Here is a 21,526-nt window from a genome sequence, read left to right as displayed (position 1 = left end):
ACAGCTACAGAGACGTATGGGCATGTGCAAGTTGGAGGACTGCACCTTTGACAGCTTTGAGCTGCTGTACAGTGGAGCAGTGGATAGGGTCAAAAGCCATAAAAGTAACTTCAACCTCAGTAAGTTTGTGACCTTTAGACTTTGGATATTGTGGGCAGAGGGTTTAAGAATTTTACTAAGATGTAATTTGATTATTTTATTTTTAAGCTAAGTTATATTTATACACCTGAGGTACATGTGAGCAGAAATAAGATCCTTTATAGCTGATCATAGTTTGGCTAACTCTCAGCAAGCTTTCATCTCTTCCTCTGGGCTGTCTTGTCACTCGTCTAGTTAGAAATGGAACCTGGATTTTAACCAATAAAGAGTCAATTATTTTTGTTAGAGCTTTAATAAAAGTTGTTTCACGTGTTAGTTTTGGTAATCGCTTAATCTACCTTGGAATTCTACCCGGTTTTGGTTGACATAATCAACAGCATCAACCACAAAACAACAACAAAAATGTCAATGTCATATTGTTGTTGGTCACCAGCAACCAGCAAGGTTTCCTGTTAATGGTTGCAGTTCATGATTGTTGTCACAAGTATCAAGCAGCTGTGTTCCTGCACAGGAACAGGAAGTTTCATCATCAACTGCAGTTCTAGTTGTGGTTGGTAGCATGTTTGGAGCAACAATAAACGAGAGGAAATGACCACGCTGGAGTTGCCATCTGATAGAACAATTCAAGATTCTATCTTTGAGTCATTTTATTAAAAATAAATAAATAAAATGGATCGTGAAAACAAATTGTTTGTCCAGAGTCTAATGGTCTAATCTTAATTTATCTTTGTACAGCTTCATGCTTGATTTGATCTACAATGGTGGGCATGAAATTGATTAAAGCATATTTTAAACAATATTGTGATGCAGGGTGACTGTGCATCCTTTAAAAGTCTAAAATCAATGCCTTAAAATGTCTGTCTTTTAAAACAATAAAGTAAGTTAGCCTTAAATATGTCAATCAAAGGTCTTACATTTTATCTTGGGAGAACTAATTAATCCTGTGCATCATTATATTTTTCTCCCCTCACGGGACTGTTCTGTCAGACAAAAGTTTGAATTGTTATGCAGACATCTTTTTTGCGTTCTGTGACGCGAGACGGTTGACGCTACTGCTAACTAGCTGCTAAGATACCCTAGAAAGCAAGCTAGGTATCTGTTTTGTATCTATCATGAGTAAGTGCAAATTTATGGGCAATTGGCTGGGTGGCATTTGTTTTTGCCACTGTTCATCACTTCTCTTGGCAACTCATACGAGGCTAGGTGCAAAAAAACTTAAGGTTGGCAGCAAGTTATTGCCAAGAGCTTCAAATCAAAAAAATTTTAGTTTTTGTTATGCCTTATTGTAATACCGGATCCCTCAACCATTTCCCCTGTATTCATTGTTGTTTGGTTTTTAAATTTCTTTCAAGGTGACATTAAAACATCTTAAAGTCTTAAATTTGATTTAAAGAAATACTGATACTGTGGTTGGTCACGTATTCAGTAACTTTTGAATAAGTAACCAATCAGAAAAATATTACCAAAAATAATCACCAGTTTCAGTAGCCTTTAAAACCTTTTTATACCTCAATGAATCACCATCCTTTAGCTCAAATTATATATACTGGAAGTGGGATTAAAAAATGGTTTTCCAGATGTTCTCCTCTTCTGGTTTGTAGTACCTGTTTGTCCTTTTTGAAAATCCAACTCCCCCTCCTTTTTCCTAGAAGCTCGCACCGGAGGAAGGTCACTGTGATTCAAAGTGACAACTATTGCCTTGACATTTAGCTAATCCTTATTCTGTGCTGCAGATAAATGGTTCAGTTCCTGACCTTCGGTTGGCCAAAGATGCCCTGTGATGCTTTAACTTAGAGCACTTTCTCTAGAAGTCAGCAGTCCTATTTTAGAAGCAGAACAGGCAGGCATATTGACAGAATTATTAATGTGGTATCTAATGTAGAGAGCCACTCTGGAATAGGGGCATGACTGTACTCCCGCTCTTTTTGTCTGACACATATAGCGTATTGTGTCATGCTGTGTTGTATCACGAACCGGATGCCCCATTTCCACAGCGCTGTCCTGGATGGACTTCTGGGACGAGGCACATTTTGTTTCATGTACTTTTTTAAAAAGATGAACTTCCGTTTCTACCAGAGGAACCGACAAGAGATCAGCTACTCAAACACAACGTTTTGTTGGTTAACTTTTGCCTTGCCATTTTTGTGCAAAATATCTCTGTTCAGATACATAAAGTACATCTGCCGCAACGCTTTCCAGCTTCTGTCTGCGTTTCGTTTATCAGGTTCATATTCAGCTGTGGAAAGTTCTGGCGTGGCGCCGTCAGGCGAGCATTAAGCCGCTTACTGCCCTTTCCAACCTTTGACCAGCCATTTGCTTATACCGTAAAGGCCGTACCATTCACAGAGCGAGGCGACTGTTTGGCCATGTGCAGAAGTGTTGAAGGCGAGATTAGAATAGCGTTGCATAAATACGTTGGAAGGAATCCTCGAGACTGACTTGCGTTCCTATCGCTGCTGAATTGTATCTTCTAGAGCAAATGCATTTTAGAGAACCAGACAAAAGCCAGGTCTCGCTCTAAAAAGATTTTTATCTCAAGAGACTGGTAAAATAAAAATAATGGTCAAAACAATTGAAAATACCCGTATTGCAATTAAGTGTTTTCAAGATTTTCATACACCTAACAGACATTTTTATTTCTCACTGTTTGAAATTAAATCAGATTAAACATCTCTTGTTTTAGGTCAGCTAGAATAAAATTATTTCTCTTTGCTAAATCCCAAAAAACTTGACAAGTATTTTTTTCTTGGGACTTTCTTTGTATGTTGTGTTTAAGCATTTAATTTGAGCAGAAAGGTCAGTCACTTGAAAACACTTTGTTTTGATCCTTTCTTCGTAATTATTCCTAAATGGCTCCATGAGTTACTGACATGCATAATTTAAAGAAAAGTTCACTTATACTACGTACCTTAAACATCATTATTGAAAAAGAAGTTGTTTTTTTTAGTTTAAATTAATATTTTGTACTAATTTGTACAGTGAGAGATAAAATGTAAACGGGGCAACCAAATTGTAAACCTTTTGACTCCATGTTAAGCCGATGCCTGAGCAGCTGGAGGTCCAGGCAGTAAATGTTTCATTAGCATTTACGGGAGGCGGTGAAGGACAAAAGTAATATGTGAAATTGGCTGAGAACGAAAGCGTAGCAGCCAAATTGTTTTTGTGAATTAAAACGGAAAATGGATGTGTGATAAATATACACCATGGTTCTTTCTCATAACTTAAGGCTATCATAGGGCCCATGTTTAATGAAGATTATTTCTCTGCATTTGGGGGATTTAAAGTATATTTTTGAGCAGCCTTACAGCGCTGTTGCTCCTGCACACTTTTCTTGGCCTCTTCCCTCCTCCAATATTCATGTGTCCCTTTTAGTCCGGGACAATGGTGTGAGAGGAAACTCTGCTGATGCTGCAGTTGACACTCCGAAAGTCCTGACACCTGAAACCAGCTTATGTAGGTTGACTCGGACTCTGCTTTTAAAGCAAAAGCTCGCCTTTTTTTCTTTTCTTTCCTTTTTCTGTTAGTGATGTGAAACCAAATGAGGAAACGAAAGCATCGTACGTCTCCAAAAGTCAGTTTAAACTTTCACTCTGTGTGCACGCGCCGCTCTGTATGGCTGCTTGTCGTCTCGTTAAGAGAATGCTGCAAACTGATTTCCAGGATTTCTATCCTTTTCTAGAGGAGGAGCTGAGGAAGTTGCGGGAAGAGACCAATGTGGACTCGCTGCGGCAGGAGCTGGAGAGGGAGCGGAGTAAAAGGCTGGATCTGGAGCAGAAGATGAACGAGGTCCTCAGGACGAGGTGAGCTGGAGCAAACGCTTCGTTTCGGCCCTGCAGAGTTCACCCTAGGTCAAAGTGTGTGTCTGTTTACCAGTGCCGGCGGCGGCCAAGGCTTTCCGTTATAAATAGCGTCAGCAGGTTGGTAGGCGGGGAATTCCTCGAGGAGGCGAGTTTGTGCGCTCCGTAGGAGATGGAAAAAAACAGGACCAAGTCACGAGCCGATCAGAGCGACCATCCGCTCCGTGTGACTCCGCGGCCATGCTAGTGTCAGCTGGACTCTGGCTGTCTGGTTAGCGTGCAACCCACTCACCACTGAGAGATTCCTCTGGAGATCTCCGAGTGATTATCAGTACAGCCACACGACCTCAGGAATGTGGGAGAAACCACAGGAGTCCTGAACACAGCTTTGTTTTTCTAGTCTGTAGCTTCCAGCTGGCTGGAGTCTGCTGTGAAACTAAAGCAGAAAAAAAAGAAGAGAAAAATGATTTTAAGTCCTCCTAAATAGAAATTATAATATATCAGCAGTTGGCCAGTATAATGAAAGACTTCCTGTGAGGCTCAGAGGAGCAATTGTTTACTGATGGCTGCCAAAACAAAGAATGGCCTAAAATGTGACAGTTGCTTTGAGGTAAGATTAGCACTTAATTTAGTATCATAGAAAAATATGTAACTGTTAAGAATAAAAGTGCTGAGTATTGTCCTTAACCTTATTTAATTTTTATCTTGGAGATGAAACGATCAGAGTCCAATTTTGATTTAGATTTCTCTTTAAGCACCACAATTAATACGTTAGAAATGTTTTATCCTCTGGTTAATGGGAAATACTTGTTGTTATGTATGATAGGAGCAGAGGTGAATCAATCGATCAAGTTTATTTGTACAGGGGGCGTGCTGTGGTGGCGCAGGGGGTTAGCACGCCCCACGTTTGGAGGCCTTAGTCCTCGACGCGGACGTCGCGGGTTCGACTCCCGGTCTCGACGACCTTTGCCGCATGTCTTCCCCCCTCTCCTCACCCTCCTTCCTGTCTGCCTACTGTCGAAAAAATACGAGCCACGAGCGCCGCAAAAACTCTTCGGAGAAAAAAAAGTAAAAAAAAAAAAGTTGATTTGTACAGCACATTTAATCAACAAGGCAGTTCAAAGTGCCTTACATCATGAAACACAAAAGTACAAAGTCATAAAAGACTCCGTGTAGTCAACAACTGAGAAACCAGAAACAAACATTACATTTTGGTGAGTGCCATCATCAAAATCATCAACACGCATCAAATGTGTCGGTCAGTGTTTCACCTATGATGGTTCAAAAGCAATTCTAAACAGGTTTTAGCCTTGACTTAAAGGAACTCTGTATTTCAGCTGTTTTGCAGTTTTGTTCCAGATTTATGGTGCATAGAAGCTGAATGCTGCTTCTGCATGTTTGGATGTCCAGTCTTCAACTTTTTAATCCAAAAACGTAATAGAAACATTTACAGTGGAGCATTTAGAGGCTTCTTATCAGAACTGGCCTGGTAACACCTGTGTATAGTTTAATGATTGAAAAATCTGATTTTTAAGATTTCCAGTTGACTCAGGCAGGAATTAGGAGATTTTTGCCATCCATTGATTTCTCAGTGTGTCTATAAAAGGAATGCTTCATTCATTTTACAATTTCTTGTATTTTAGCTGCTGCTCATATTAATGTCATATTTTTCATCTGCTTTAAGGAATCGTGACAGCTGAGTCTATATATTTATAGATTAAATTTCAAGAAGAATGTATCATATTGATTTTGCAGAGGGTTCCAATTTTTTTATTTTTTTGGCACTGGTCATTTTGTCGAGCACCTGCTGTTAGCCTGTTGTCTCAACTCGGACAGATTGTGTCTAAAATTGCTTCCAATCAATCCGCCTGTATCCGTCATGGCAGCTGTTGTTTCCGAGACGTTTCTCGTGCGACGCCAGCGTTTGTGACGTCACAAATCATCCGTGCTTTCTCTCTCTTTTTCTCTTTCTTCGCCTTCAGATTGGAGGACTCGCCACCGCAGCCTCCCCGAAAACAGCAGTCGCCCTCCAACAATGGCACGGGTACGTCCCCGACGGAGGGGGTGGGTTGGGCACAGACGGGAAACGAAGTGGGAGAGGTGGGCTTGGGAAAAGTAACTCAAAAAGATGGAGGCGGGGCTTCAGGTTTCAGGACGGGCTGTAGAGGAGCTGCTGAAACAGAGAGAGCCGGAAGTGTTTGGAGGCTGCTGTAGATGAGAACGCAGTGCGAGTGACGGCTGTAACACAAACTTGCAGTTTAAGTGCATTTACCGATTTTAACTCAATACAAAATATTAACGGCAACCATAGTTTCAATCATTCCTTCTTCTGCAAACACTCCTTCACACACCCCAGCCTCAACTTAAGGCAAGACTCGGACTCATCTGACCTACATGAAGTGATCCACAATCATAACCTAATTGTCTAAATTAGCTCCAGCCTCCCTCCCCACTGACGGCACTCTGGCATCTTCCTTTGTCTTAAAGCCAACCACACACACTATCTCACACACGCCCACACACACCCACACACACCAGTCACTGGAAGTCAAACTTTGATAGAATGAGTTCCTTCATCTTCTCAAACTAACACTGCCTCTTGTGGTGCGCATTCAGACCAGAAAAATAAAGTGAGCGCACATTAATGTTTACCATGATGCTCATTTGCCTTAATAATAATACTTTAAAGTTTTAATGCAATAACTCAATCATAATAGTAATAATAATATTAGTGGTATTGTAAGGAGTCTTGTTGAACAGCGTTGTGATCCTTTGCTGTTGGTAGTTTGTAAAAGAGAGCGTTGGAGGGTTTTCAGCCAAGGCACAGAGGTTTAGACCAATCAGCTCGCTGTAGCGGCTGCTTTTGTTCTAATGACGGTTAGCGGTGTCGTTTCTTAAAGAGCTGCATGTGGATGCTGCCAAAGGGTTAGGGTTAGAAAATGTTTTCTCTCTGCTTGGCTTGGTTTTTGTTTTACCAGTTTGCTCCAATCTTGAAGCTAGCTGTTGCTAGGTAATCATGGGCAGACTTTTCTTTCAAACAGTAGATGGCTAGCTTTTATAAGGTGCTTATTTCAAACAATGTCCTGTTATTTCTTATTTATTGCTTTTTTAATTACACCATTTGCTACATTATATTGTTTTTGCTATTCCATAAAACAAAGTTTGAGTCCTAATCATACAGCTTAAAAATAAAACCTCCAATTTGTTTTTCTTTTTTGCATGCCAGATCCAATGAAGAATTTTGATTAAAAAAAATTCTGTGAGGAAACAGTGTTTGCAGAAGAACTTCTGTGAGTTGGAGATGGAGTATATATAGAATTTATTTTTAATTGTGAGGATATAGTCATAATATTAGCAGAATAAAGATGCAATTTTACTAGAATAACTTCTTAAAATCCTGTTTTAAGGAGAAAAAAGCTTATGCCATTAATTTGTTTGGCTTTTTCGTGGTGGAGTTCTCATAAAATTGCTACCTCAAACTCCAGATTTTTGAGGGAAAAAAAAAAATCTAATCTTCAGAAACCAAAAAATTAGATTTCACCCAGCCCTAACTCCTAATTAGCACCTTCTCTACAGACACCAACCTCGGTGTGTATCCACAGTTCCACCTCTGACCTGTCTGCTGGGCTCCCTCTGTGTTTAGCGGAGAAACAGCAGAAGGAGGTGTGGAGTTCGCGGCTGCAGAAGTGGCTCTACGAGCGGTTCGGGGTTTACATCGAAGACTTCCGCTTCCAGCCAGAGGAGAGCACTGTGGAGACGGAGGAGCCGCTAAGTGCTAAAAGGTGGGTCGGGTTTCCTCCAAAACAGAACCTGTGCCGAGTAAAGAGAGGGACAACAGGCCGTAGCTCCTTCAGATTTTATGGTTAAAACATGTTGGACTGAGTTTATATTTAAAATATTTAGTAGTGTTGTCATTGTAGCTAGGCGCTGTCTTTAGATCAGCTTTTATTTTGCACGTAGGAAGTTGGAGGATTTATTTCTTTCTCTATGAAGGAAGTGTGAGTCACAGGCTTATGAAGGCTACAGCGCAGTGTGACCTCCTACTTTTTATATTTTCTTTTTTTGTGCAGTTTCCTAACCTGTTTATTTCCTTTTTCTCCTTTCAGGTTGACGGAAAACATGAGGCGACTCAGTGAGTGCAAAAACAACACCCACACAAACCATAAACAGAGATGGTGATGTAATGTCACCACATAACACTATATTATATAAACTTGTATGAAATAATTCTAACCTATGTTTCACGTCTGTTTTTTTGTTTGTTTTGTTTTTTCAGAACGAGGAGCCAGACCTGTCACTAACTTCTTAAGGAACCTCTCCGCCTTATCTAACTGGCACTCTGTCTACACCTCAGCTATTGCCTTCATTGTAAGTGAACGCTTCACGCAAAACCTCTACATGTCAGCTTGGTTTTTAGGATTCAAAAGAGAAAAGCATTGATCCCCGTTAGCGTCGTCTCACGAGGAAAAGCCGAAATGAGTGGCAGAGACTTCTGTTTATAGGTTTTAGTGACTCTGCCAAAGACTGCTGTGGTCTAATTAGATCTTCATTGATGTCCAGAGCTGTGCCAAATCGTCTTTAGCCACTTGTTCTGTGGCCTTGCAAAAGCATTCAAAACCTTCCAGGTTTTCCCATGTTTTATCAAGTCAAAACCTTCAGTTTCAGCGTTTTTTTTGTCATATTTTACAATGGAAAACACAAAAACAAATTTATCAAATAGAGATGAAGGATAAATGTCTCCTTTTAGTAATTAAGTAACTTCTGAATTAGTTTTTTTGGATTTCATTCAGAGCTTTATGGATGAATACAAATGCACAAAAATAAAAAAGTATCCTTCCACAATTGTGCACTACTTTGAGCCCATCTGTCCTGTTGAAGGAACCAAATAAAGCCTGCAGTTCATCTCTGTGCTCATCAAGTTTTCAGTTTTAGTTTGAAGATCATACCAAACGTAGCCGTTTAGCTGCTGATAACTAAATGTTTCTTTCTCTCCCTCAGATCTACATGAATGCTGCTTGGCATGGTTGGGCAATTCCCATGTTCTTCTTCCTGGCCATCCTGCGCTTGTCTTTGAATTACCTCATTGCCAGGTGCTTTATTTTTTGCATAACAGCAGATTAAATGCTAATAAGCAAGATGGGTGTTGGTTGGTATTCCTGAAATTTTTAGATTAAATTGTGTGAATGATTTGTTGTTTCTGTCAGAGGGTGGAGGATTCAGTGGAGCATTGTGCCTGAAGTGTCTGAACCCATGGTAGGAGAACGACAAAGACTTCTGGATCAGAAGAAAATTCACTTTAGTTTAATTTACTAATTTAACTTCATATCTTGCAGGAGCCCCCAAAGGAAGACCTGACTGTATCTGAAAAGTTTCAGCTTGTACTCGATGTGGCACAAAAAGCTCAGGTAGGATGCCCTTTCTTTAAAAATCAATCTTAAAAGTACAAAAAATGGAGGAAAAATCTTATGGTCTTTGGTGTTTTCTCGCCACAGAACATTTTCGGTAAGATGGCCGACGTTCTGGAGAAGATAAAGAAGTGAGTCTTTACCCTGAAAACACATCCTGCCCCGCATGCCGTGAAACTCCGACTTATTCTGTGTGTATCTCTTTCCTGTGTGTGTGTGTTGCAGTCTGTTTATGTGGGTGCAGCCAGATAGCACCAGGAAGCTCTACATCTGCCTGTGGGTTGCTTTCATCTTCTCTTGCGTCCTCCCGTACAAGCTGATGGGTTTCATGATGGGTGAGACACACGCACGCACTTCCCCTTTTTTTTTATTTATCTTTCATCCAGCTGACATTCTCTAAATATTGCCGAAGGACCTCGAATAAATTGAGCTCTTCTTTTTTCACAAACAAATGCATTCATACAGTAGCTGTGTAACCTTCCTCTGCCCTGCCTGTGAGTGGCAGCTGGTTGCTTATCTGATCTGTTTGTAAATGGTTTTGGAAAGTATGTCTTTTATCAGTCTTTTATCTCCACAGGTTCAGTGTTTAAAGCCAGATACTTGTAGAAATATATTAAAAATTGAATTAAAAAAAGAACAGAATTATTGATGTTTTAGTGAAGGAAAAATTTGAAACTTTTGATGAAAAATCATGTAGGAACTTCGTCTCTAAAAGAACTTAATTAGCAACGTCATGAAGGAAAACTCTTGTAGTTTTGAAATCGTAACCTGGGCTGGGCGATAAATCAGCTTTATCGATTAATCAAATATTGTGTTTTTGAAGATTACATTTTTGGGGGGAAATTTGGACTTTTTCATCCCCCAAACAATGCATTCTCTGGATTTCCATAGTTCAGAGTGAGATTAGCAGGCGCAAGGCCGCAATCTTGTTTTGTGTTTTACAATTTCTTTTCATTTGGCTTCGAATTCAGGTCAACTCTACGACAGAATACTAGAGACAGACATAGATTATTATTCTTATTTTTTAATAAAGACAATAGAATACAGTTGTAATATTTGGAAAAATAAACTAGTAATTCTATGGAAATTCCAACGAAAACAATTACGTTAGGAGAGCTGCGTGTCTGAAGTTATTCGTTGGTACAAGTTATACAGATGATCTTTTAGCACATCAGGATGGAATTATTATTAGCAGGAGGACTTTGAAATGATGATGCAAACAACTGTATTTTGAAGCAAGAACTACACGAACTGAGCTGCTGAGATCACATCCTGATCACTATCGGAGCTTTTTTTCCCCCATTACAGTTATTTTTTCTCGTCATTTTTTACTGGTAATATTGCATTTTTAATCTGCTTGTATGGATACTACATTCTCATAATTAAAAAGTTTCACAGCCTGTATTTAATACTCCGTCGTACAACAGAAGAAACGACTGAAATAAAAACCACGTTTTTGGAAATATTTTATGTCCTTTGTAATTTCTTTTTTAGAAAAGAAAACTAGAAATAAAATCAATTTGAAAGGGAATCTAGTATAATTTTTAAAAAATTTTTGCATTTCCTGATTAATTGAAATGACAACAAACTGATTGGATAACTTGGAACGTTAAACTTTGTCCATTTCGTGTCTCCTCTCCATAGGAGTGTATGCCGGTATCAAGTTCTTCATTATAGACTTCCTGTTTAAGAGCTGTCCGAAGCTTCGGGACAAGTACGACACGCCGTACATTGTGTGGAACAGCCTCCCCACCGACCCCCAGCTCAAAGAGCGGACCAACGCCACTGTGTCCCGGCGGGTAGGTGGGCCTAAACGCCCCCCTTTTTTTATTTTTTCCCCTCAGACCTTTCCTAAACAGGTTAGACTTGAAAGCTCTGAACACCTCCACCCTCTACCTTCCCATCCTCCCCGCCACCACATAGAGGAGTGAAAAACAAACGAAGATCAAAAAGCCTCCAAATATCAGCGCTCTTAATAAATCATCACAGCCCCCCCTCTCACTTCCTGTTCTGTCTGTGTGGTTACGTAAAGGTGTGTGAGCATGCGTGGCTTCGGTCTCAGGTATATTCTGTTGTTTCTCTCTCTCAGCTCTCCTGCATTGAGAAGGTAGGGTGCTCTGGTGTGTGTCTTCCCCCCTCTATCCCTGCCCTCCCCTTTGGTTCCCCCCACCTCACCCCTCTGTGCTTATGGGTGTGCCATGAGCTCACCTCAATGCGTGTGTGTGTGTGTGTGTGTGTGTGTGTGTGTGTGTAATGCGTGACACCTCGGGATCCCACCCGACAGTGACTGTGAATGGAATGGATTAAAAATGTCAGAAAATATTTGACAAATTAAGTTAAAAATAAGTGTTGCATTTGCGCCGGGTTTTATTTTTTAACGACTTGGTTCTCCACGAACCACCAACATTTCTGACATTTCTGGTCCACTGCAAGATGCTCAATAAGAAGTAGCGTTATCAAGTAGTCAAGATGCACATAGAACAGTTTTTGTTTCATTTATATTATTATTTTACTTCATAAAGCCCCCTTTTTTTTTACCTTAACACTAATAAACCCAGAATTATAAATGCTGGTAGTTTTATGTGGCAGTTGTATGTAGAGCAGCTGGAACTATAAAGCCCTCAGGATTCATTTTTAGTGTGAAGGTTGGCATTATTACACGTGGTGCCTTGCAAAAGTATACACACAACTTGAGCCTTTTCACATTTATTCACCTTATCTATGTATATCATCATTGTGGATGGAAAAGAACACATAGATTTTAAAAAATCTAAGAAGCGTGGTGTGCATTTGCTTTTATTCTTCATGCCAATTCCCATAATTCAGAATAAAAACAATCAGTTGAGAAGTGCAAAGTATGTTTAGGCTTTAAAACTATGACTTCAATCACCTGGAAATAGAGCATGTTGGCTATTAGCAATTAATCTGGCCTTTATAAAACTGTGGTAAGAAGAAAACCATGACAGTGACAGCTTTAGAAGCTTTTGTTCAGCAGGGATAGGGAATGGGGAGAGTTGATGTGAAGATGGATGAAGTTAAATAAAGATCAGTTCTAGAGGAAAACCTGTCGGACTGCAAAAGAATAAAAAATAGTGTTTTAGAATACAAATGTGCAGTAAGGCTTGAAACCTATTGCTCCACATCTGCAAAGAATGGGAAATGAAAGAATTCCTAACCATATCTTTATCTAATGCTTCTCCTATTTTTCATATTATTGTGTCAGATTTGGGAAGCTATGTTTCATTTTCCTTCCACTTTCCAATTACGCACTGCATTGTGTTGGTCAATTACATAATAAAAAACAATAAAATACATTTAGAACGTGAGAAAATGTGAAAAGGTTTGAGGTGTGCGAGTGCTGGAGGAAGGCGCCGCTGACTAACCAGTGTCATTTTGGTTTGTGCTCATACAGAGGCTGATTGAATGGCAGCCTCCCTCTCTGCTTTGCACGTTACACCTGAGCCTGACGCAATGAAGTGCACATGCAGAGCCGCGCATTGTTCAGTACTAACAGCCGAAGATGATTTATGGAGGATCTTTCAGTCACGTGACCTGTTTCTCCCTCTTTTACCCCCCTTTCCTCTTCTTTTCACCTCTTTGTCTTCCCCCCCTCATTGTTTTTTTTTTTTTTTTTCTTTTGTTGCTATTGTTGACCATCTCATTTTTGTCATCCTTTCTTTGGGTTTCTTTTTCGTTTGTTCTTCCTCCCGTTTCTTCCGACCTGTCCCCATCCCCCCTGCCTCCACCAGGTTCAGCCGGTGGTGTCTCGGAGCAGCCTCGCCACCGTCCCCAGCGGCATGAGCAGAGAAGACGACGCCGGTCGCTCCCACAGCACCAAAAAGGGTCCCTTCCACGAGATCTTCAACCTGCCGGAAACAGAGCGCCCTCTGGCGGGTGAGGAAACTCACTACAACCACTGCAAACTCTCAACTGAGGTCGTCAAAGGCTGCAAATTGAATCTGAGGTTTTTGTTTTTTCTGTCTTAGTGTGCGACAACGGCTGGAGGTGTTGTCTGATAAACAGAGATAGGAAGATGCCCACAGACTACATCAGGAATGGAGTTCTTTACGTCACAGAGAAGTAAGCTTAACCCTTGTCGCTCATGCGGAGGAACTGACAACTGAAGAAGTTATAAAGAACAGTTTTGACCGCCATTACGCCCTCCTTCCCTTTTTGTCCGTCAGTTATCTTTGCTTCGAGAGCTCCAGCTCCAAATCCAGCTCTTCCAAGAAGAATAAAGTGATCAAGCTAGTGGACATCACAGACATCCAGAAGGTATTCTCCCTTTTCCACCTTCCTGTAGGCCAGAAAATATGTATTCCAGAATATAAAAGGTTGAACACTTTCTATGATCCACGTTGTTTGACTTTAATGAATTTCCTAAATTAATACCATTTAATTTTTATCCCCGTTTAGTACAAAGTGCTGTCGGTCCTGCCAGGAAGCGGCATGGGCATCTCTATAGCCACTCCCTCCACTCAGAAGGTGAGCGCTTCGCTACTTAAGAGACCGTTCCTAAACACACTCTTGTGATGGCCTCTGGTCTCATACTCCATGGCCAAGTGTGTATTACACTAGAAACTGCTTGAAATTTAGCCACACAGGTCAAGTTTATTTGTACAGAACATTTCGGCAACAAGACACTTCAAAGTGCTTTACATCATAAAAGCATCATACAATTAAGAGTTATGAGACAAACATTACATTTTGTCAAACGGCATACTCAAACTCATCAAGCAAATACACATCAAATATGTTGAGCAATGTTTGACTTACTACTAATGAAAGGTAACTCTAAGCAGGTGGGTTTTTAGTCTAGATTTAAAGGAACTTGGTCTTCCAGCAGTTTTACAGTTTTCTAGAAATTCGTTCCAGATTTGTGAAGCATAAGAACAACTGAATGCTGCTCCTCCATGCTTGGCCCGAGTGTTCTGGAAGGTTGATACAACAGCAGCAGATTTTTAATGTATTTTGGTATTAATGTGAGTTTTTGCAAGTTGATTGTAAAATTGTCGTCTAAAATATATTTTTTTGAGCTTTAGGTTTCCTGGCACATACTACCAGATTGTTGTTCATCGTGATATTTGAAGGAGTTTGATGCCATGTACTCAAGCGTTCTAGGGCCTTAGCAAGATCCACTATACTTGAAGCCTTAGCTTGGATTCTTTAAAGGGGCATCAGTTATAATATCCTCACTTGTTGAAAAATGTCACTGTGAGCTTTTTTTCCCTGAAAACTACAATTATTCTTGCAATGGGAGAAGCTAACAAGCTATTCAGACATACACTATAACAGAGCATGTTAGTAAAAAGCTCAACTTAAGTTTCATTTTAGGTCATTTTAGTTCTCCATGGTATTTAGCAGATATGATATGCTTGTGTTGCTAGGATGCAAAACACTTTTTCCTGGAATCACTCTTCAGCTCCCTGCTGGATGTGTGAAAGGTGTTTAATGGTTGCTAGGAAGACTTGGTGGCCCAAGATAACATTGTTTGCTTGTTCTCCAACATTGAGCTTTTGAGGCCGTTTTTACTTCCTGACCTCCCTTCACTCTGTGTGGAGGGGAAAAACAAACTTTGCTCTTCAACCAACCTTTTCTATGCAAAGTGTTTTTAAACTTTTTAATTATTGCTCCGACTGTAAGCTTGAGCAAGTATGTAGTGTCAAGTTAAGGGCTTTGTTCCAAGCATTCAGAGAAGAATTCGTTGCATTGTACCTAAATGTTACAAAAACATGGGACAGATTTCAAAGGTTTCCAGAGTTATGCCACCTGGACCGAAAGTGGAAGCAATCAGTGGATGCTGCCAGGTTCATAAGGAGACCAGGTGGCCCAGCACCTTGTACTTGACTGCAAAATGCCTGTAGCAAAACTTGGTTTCCAAAGTAAACCCAGAAGAGTTCCATGTCTGAATTCCAGCAATTAAACCATAGCTGATCCAAAACCACAAGGAGCTCAAAACTGGATGTTATCAGATCTGTGGATGCCTGTGGCATGGTGGGGACTCTCTAAGATTAGACAAGAAACCTGCAGAGTGGTGCAAGATGGAAAGAGACTACAGGCGTATCTCAATGTCCAGCAATGTTTGGAAGAAATGAGGGACTCAGACCTGAACATTCAGAGACACATAAAGACAATTACAAAGTCAGACTTCTGTCACCTGAATATTTCCAGGATTAAAGGACTAACGTTTCAGCAAAGTCTAGAGAAACTGATCAATGTGTTTATCTTTAGTTGCTTGGTTACTGCCACAGTTAATTTATAAATCTCTGAACGACTTGGCACCAAAATACATTAAAAACCGGTTGTCGGATCAACCTTCTAGTTCTAGCCTCCCCTGCATCCTTACAACCAGAACCAAACATGGCGTAGCGGCATTCAGTTTCTATTCTCCTCTAATCCGGAACAAACCTCAAGAAAACTCCAAAACAGAGTTCCTTTAAATCATGGCTAAAGCACCACCTGTTCAGACTTGACGTTGATTTATAACAGGAACATTGATCAATAGATTTGATGTATATTTGCTTGATGATTTCCATGCAATATGTATTGCTTGTTTCATAATTGGTGACTGCATGATGCTTTTATTGTATAAAGAGCTTTGAACTGCCTTGTTGCTGAAATGGGCTGTACAAATAAACTTGACTCGACTAGAAGCTAATGGATTTGCCTCATATAGTTTCCTGTCTTGGAAACGATTGGGTGTGAAGAAGGCAAGTAAACCTAGAAATATCAATGCCAATATATGGCTCATATTGCTAGAGGTAGTGGTCTATTGTGTATAATGTTTGGCAACCACATGTAATAATAGTTGTGTTTAGTTTTTAATACTGTTAGCTTATTTGGCGCAAACAGAAGTCTTCATGTTTTCCCAATAAGCCCGATTCAGTTTAGCATGTGTGTCTTCTGCAGCCGCTGGTGTTTGGCGCCATGATCCACAGAGACGAGGCGTTCGAGACCATCTTCACCCAGTACATGAAGATTGTGACCACCTCCAAACCACCGGCCAGCACAGAGCTTTAGACCCTTCCACATTTCCACTCCTCGTTGATGTTGGGGAGCTTCTGATTTCCCTCAAATTCCTCCGGCTCTCTGGACGAGCGGCAGCTTCTTGTTTGAGGCACCTAGGGGAAACTGCTCATCCTGAAGGGGGCGCTAACAGAGGAGTAGTTTTAACCAATCAGCAGAGGGCTGATGGAGGAGCTGGATCTCCTCTCCCAACTGACTTTTTCTGGCTTTCTTGGTTCTGGTGTTGCATGTGTGGGTGTGTGTGTTATTGTGCGTCAGTTATATATATTTTTTCTCTCCATCACTCCCCACTCAACGGGGCGCCGTCTGCTACAATAGGAAGCTCTCTCTAGCAGATAACAGAACCTACTTTAAACTGCCAGATGCAGAAGTTCTTGCTGTATATCAAAGTATTCATGTCAAACCGGTGCCTCTTGGCTAAACCCGACAGAACCAGAGGTGTGGACATGTCCGACTGTTTTCGTTTTTCTGTTTTCTTCTGTGTTTTATTAGCTGTGAAGACGTCAGCCTGCAACTGACACCAGAGCCTTTCTGTTAGTTTACATCGCCGTCTTCGGGCGCCGTCCGGCTTACGAACTGACAAAAACGTCTCAGCCTCCGCTTCCGTGTTTTTGTAAGTGTGCAGACGTGAAATGTGTCGTGAACTTTTTTTTTTTTTTTTTGCCGCCTTATCCTTTGGAAGTCTTTTGTTTGTCTTCTTAGACAGCCTTTGTTTTCTTTGTTTGGATGCTGGTAGCGGTGCGAGCTGCCGATTGTATCCAAGACGAGAGCACAACGCTGACTGCCATTTAGATAGGTGGCGGTTGGAAATCGCAGATTCCTCACAAGCTGTGCGACGAAATCTATTTTTGTTTTTTAAACAGCTGGTATATTTGCTGCACTTTACCAGAACTCCTAACTGAACTAGCTGGGATGTGTGTTGGACACTTAAAATCCTGACGCATTCGTTTGTTCAACAAAAGCAGACTCTGAAGTCCCATGAATAAAATGTGCAATTAAAATTATAATTTAACCCTCACATTATTTATCATCTGGAAATCAAAGCCAGCTTGCATAGAGAAATGTAAAAAGACAAAAAAAACTCTTCTGATTTATCTCACTTGAAATGAGTAAAATTTTAGCAGGAAAAGTTAAAACATTATTCTACAATAACAAGACATACAGTGCCTCACAAAAGTATCCACAACTTCTAAACTTGTTCATTTGACACATTTTATCAACGTTTTACCACACAAAATACTGCTTTGTGAGGTGGAAGGAATAATATTTTTGCAATTAGAAGTCTGACCTGTGGGATGTTTTTATTTATCCCTCTCACACCCCCATTAATTTATTTTGCAAATTTTCTGAGTCATGTCTTCCAAATGCTGGTCTTTTCCATTTCTCTTCAACTAAATAACTCAAGTTTAATCAGATTGGTTGGAGATTATATGTGGACATCAGTTCCAAGAATCAAGAATATCTTTATTAGACCCGCAGGGGGGAAATTTACATTTTAGTACAGCCCATCCAAGAACAAAAAACATAAGACATGGGTAGACAGGTGCCTAAGGCTGCAGTCATGGGAGGCACTGCCCTATTTTAATTTTATTTGTAATTTTTTTTTAACCTTGCTGTAATCCTCAATGGGATTCGGCTCTGGACTTTGACTGGGCCATTTTAACCAGTTTTTATTTTCCCCACAAGATTGTTCAGTGTTAGCGCCATCCAAATTCCACCATGTGCTAAAAATGGCATGCCCACAGAAAGACGCTACCACCACCATGCTTCTCCATTGGGACGGTGTGATCAAAGGGATGTTCAGGGTAAATCTCCCAGCATATACCATGTTTAACGTTTTGGCCAGAAAGTCCAAATTAGCTTCTTTCACCTGTCAAACATTAACTTGGACTCTTTCAACTATGGCTTCCTTCCATAAAAGCCACATTAATAGTTGCCCAGCCTTTCATTATTAATGCTCTCCTTTCATGGCTGGTCAGTTTAGGTGGAATACTTTTCTCAGGCACTGTGTCTACTTGTTTCCCTAACGCCACAGATTCTACTAGTGTTCCAGATAATCTGTGTTTTCAAGCAGTAGTCGATGACTTTGACTGAAGCATCTTCAGTGTCACTTTATTTTGAAATTCACAAGACTAAAGCTGGTCTTTTCTCTTGTCGAATGGCTTGCTATGTAGAAACGTAATGCCAAACCACATAAGACACTTTCTGGTGTTTTTTTTTTTTTTAGTGAGAAGAATGCAGTGCAGAATTGAAGTTTTAGTGCGATTGATATATAGATATAATAGAGTAGCTCCTTTTACACTCTCCAGCAGCACACCATTTAATGTTCATGTATGTCCTTAACACTGTTAAAAGGGGAAGCCTTGACATTTCCTCTGTTTTTGATCTTTAAAAACAACAAAAAAAAACCCAACAACTGTGATGTTGGTCTGCTTTTAAAAGACTGAATCTACGATCCTCCAGGGAAGCAGAGGATTTAGCTGAACTGCCCTTCAGAACTGCCCTCAACACTGGAAATGTCTGGGTTTCTCTTAAATCCTGACTCCTCCTGTTCTCAGTCTGGATCAACGAAACTGGATATGAAGTTGCTTGAAATGCAGCAGACCAGCTTAGTCCGTTTGTAGTGCGAGATTATTGTTTTAAAGCTTTTCATTTAGCTTTTGGAATCGGTTCACGCTGAGAACTTGTGGATCATTGCAGGGTTGTACTCATATATAGCAAAGAATGCATCGTGTTTTGGTAGCACTATAGAATACAGCCTCCACTTTCCTGGAACTGAAGGTTAATTTACCAGAACTTAGACCCTTTTCCTACTTTTTTTTTCTCAACAATCAAATCACTATTACCTGTGATGCACCACCAGGTGGAGCTCCTGAGCAGGGATAGAGCTGTGCTCTCAAACATTTTTGCTCTTGAGAAAACATGAGCGACATTTGTTTTTTCACGTTCTGCCAACTTTCTTTCATTTTGGGCACAAAGTGAAGAAAGTGAGACAGATGTAGGAAGAAAAAATAACAATGCCTTTCCTTTTGCTTTTGTGCACAGAAACAGGGACAGGCCATGTACAAAGTGAGTCTTTGGCATCATTTTAGAAAAGGTCTCTGGATGTTCAATCCATGATTGCATCATGAAGTTTTTCTTTTTCTTTTAGTTGGATTTTTGTTTTGAAATTCTTTTTTTCACAAAAAACTGGAATGTGAGCTGCAGAGTGTCTGAGTTATTTTAGAGAGTCTCAAAACATTTCATGAACTTACCACATACTTTCTGGAAACTACTCGGGCATTTTTGGAAAATTACCAGGATTTTTTTTCTGAACTTGGAAGCTAATTTCAATACTTTGGCGTAATCTGTGTATCCTTGCAGCAATCTGGCATCAGCTTTATGTGCTGATGCCAGTTTACTCCTGGACAACAATCAGATTCCACAAAAGTAGTTTGCATGTTGAGCTAGGAACCTGGCAAGCGGCAAACCAGAAAAGTTCCTTTTGAGTTATGGTAAAATCCCAAAAAAGTACCTAGCATATTCTTGGGAAGTGCTAGTAAGTTTGTTATATAGCTCAAGGTAAAGTAATTGAGTTATTTTTTGAGTTTATTTGGCACAGATTCACAACAAATCAAGGTACAAAACTGACAGATGATCCAAATACAGGAAATCAAGCCCATTGCATTGAATCACTGACTTTTGCACCAATCCCTTATCGTAATCATGTATCGGTAGAACCCAATAAGTGCCATGATGGCTCTAAGAAAGTTTCTGGTTAGTTCTGGTAAAGTAATCTTGACGTTCTGGGAAAGTTCAGGCTCTCCCATGGAGTATTAACCATGTTTGAAAAGTGGAACATTCTTTTTTGTTGTTGTTTTTGCCAAATCTTTTGTTTTTGTCTGCCATGCTCTGCCTATGCTCACGTTTACATTGAAAATGGTTTGATGTTTCTACTTTAGTTAACCCAGTTTGAATTCCTTTCATTTTGGAGTTATGAAGACTGGCCTGCTGTTCTGAAATGCTTTTATTTTGTTGCATTTTTTTTTTTTGGTTTCCACTCACATGGGCTCATCACCACTTACTTTCATGACCCCCTCTGCTCACCAATAGGCGAGCATCAACCATAGCAGCAACGAAATCAGTATTTTAAGCTTCTGACTGCATGCTACAGTTAATGTTCAGGTGTAGTTGAAGCTGCCAGAAGCATCACAATCACACGTTAAAATAAAAAGCAGAGATGGTCATGTTGGACTGAAAGGGCAACATCACTGATTTGTACCATTTCCAAAACAGAAGTGTTGTCGCTTTCCTTTCATCTGGTGTCCTCTCTTTCATGAAGTATGTTGTTAACTGTGTGTTAGTATTATCGAAGTGTTGTCCAAAAAGCATTTCATCATCAAAGTGATTCTCAGAGTATAAACTGTGGAACATCTCCATGGCTCCTGCATCGTTTAAGAGAAATCAAAGTAATTCTGTCAAAGCTGTAAAACAGCTCACATCTGACACGACGGAACTAAAGACTATTACATATTATGATACAATCATAACATACAGTCAATCAGTTGTAAGAAACTGCAGGTTTTATGGAGAGTAATTTGTCACAGGCTCCTTATTTTTGATTTTTTTTTTTCTCAGAGGAATTTGTATACAAAATAATTCAAATGTAAAGAAACCAGAGAGTTTTTAAAAAGACATGTCTATTGTAAAAGATAATGTGATGTACATTTTTTTTAAATTTAAGTAAAAGAATTGAAGGTACCATCATGCTTCTCTGTCTTCATCGCAATAAAACTTGGAAGTTCCTTCGTATGAAGCAGCAGTACCCCATCCAGCCACCAGAGGTCAGTGCGACACCAATAAAGCTTCTGCCCAATTTGCTTCTTCGAGATGGAGGTCAGGATTAGCTTGCTAATTTTCTTACCGGAGCATATTTGTGTAGCTCATAACCAGCATTTTTATTTGACAAAAGTTATAGGATAAATTTGAATGAATGAATTTTACATGCATGACAAACTTAAATGTGGTTTATAATTATGGGATTTTAACCTTGCTATATTCTCGTACTGTTAATCGAAAAGTTCAACATTTGTTTCATGTTTTTTAGTCCAAGTGACCAACCGAGAGACTTGGAGGGGAGGAAGGAATTGGTCTTTAAATGATGTCTTGCTCCATATGACTTATGAAAGCAACATAACTCGAGTTCACGTTCCCAAACAT

The 21,526-nt window shown here is 40.0% G+C and overlaps 1 protein-coding gene across 3 annotated transcripts in view; it reads left to right on the top strand.

Moving 5' to 3' along the window:
- Positions 1–21,067, top strand: part of gramd4 (GRAM domain containing 4) — a 42,746-nt gene extending 21,679 nt beyond the window's left edge. For 2 of the 3 annotated variants that reach the window (XM_023350173.1, XM_014469579.2), the window contains 17 exons: positions 3,779–3,899; positions 5,879–5,940; positions 7,540–7,678; positions 8,003–8,028; positions 8,173–8,264; positions 8,895–8,986; positions 9,101–9,149; positions 9,230–9,301; positions 9,389–9,432; positions 9,527–9,636; positions 10,946–11,100; positions 11,391–11,408; positions 13,051–13,195; positions 13,288–13,381; positions 13,486–13,576; positions 13,718–13,786; positions 16,211–21,067. In XM_023350173.1, the coding sequence (XP_023205941.1) occupies positions 3,779–3,899; positions 5,879–5,940; positions 7,540–7,678; positions 8,003–8,028; positions 8,173–8,264; positions 8,895–8,986; positions 9,101–9,149; positions 9,230–9,301; positions 9,389–9,432; positions 9,527–9,636; positions 10,946–11,100; positions 11,391–11,408; positions 13,051–13,195; positions 13,288–13,381; positions 13,486–13,576; positions 13,718–13,786; positions 16,211–16,321 (1,490 nt within the window). In that variant the 3' untranslated portion in view covers positions 16,322–21,067. The remainder of the gene's footprint in view (positions 1–3,778; positions 3,900–5,878; positions 5,941–7,539; positions 7,679–8,002; positions 8,029–8,172; positions 8,265–8,894; positions 8,987–9,100; positions 9,150–9,229; positions 9,302–9,388; positions 9,433–9,526; positions 9,637–10,945; positions 11,101–11,390; positions 11,409–13,050; positions 13,196–13,287; positions 13,382–13,485; positions 13,577–13,717; positions 13,787–16,210) is intronic. The other variant, XM_023350174.1, reaches the window with a different exon arrangement.
- Positions 21,068–21,526: the final 459 nt, after the last annotated feature.

The sequence above is a fragment of the Xiphophorus maculatus genome, chromosome 17 (genome assembly GCF_002775205.1).
Source record: "Xiphophorus maculatus strain JP 163 A chromosome 17, X_maculatus-5.0-male, whole genome shotgun sequence".
In the NCBI taxonomy this organism is placed as follows: Eukaryota; Metazoa; Chordata; class Actinopteri; order Cyprinodontiformes; family Poeciliidae; genus Xiphophorus; species Xiphophorus maculatus.
The sequence above is the reverse complement of the archived record's forward strand: the minus strand, read 5'-3'. Positions and strand labels throughout refer to the sequence as shown.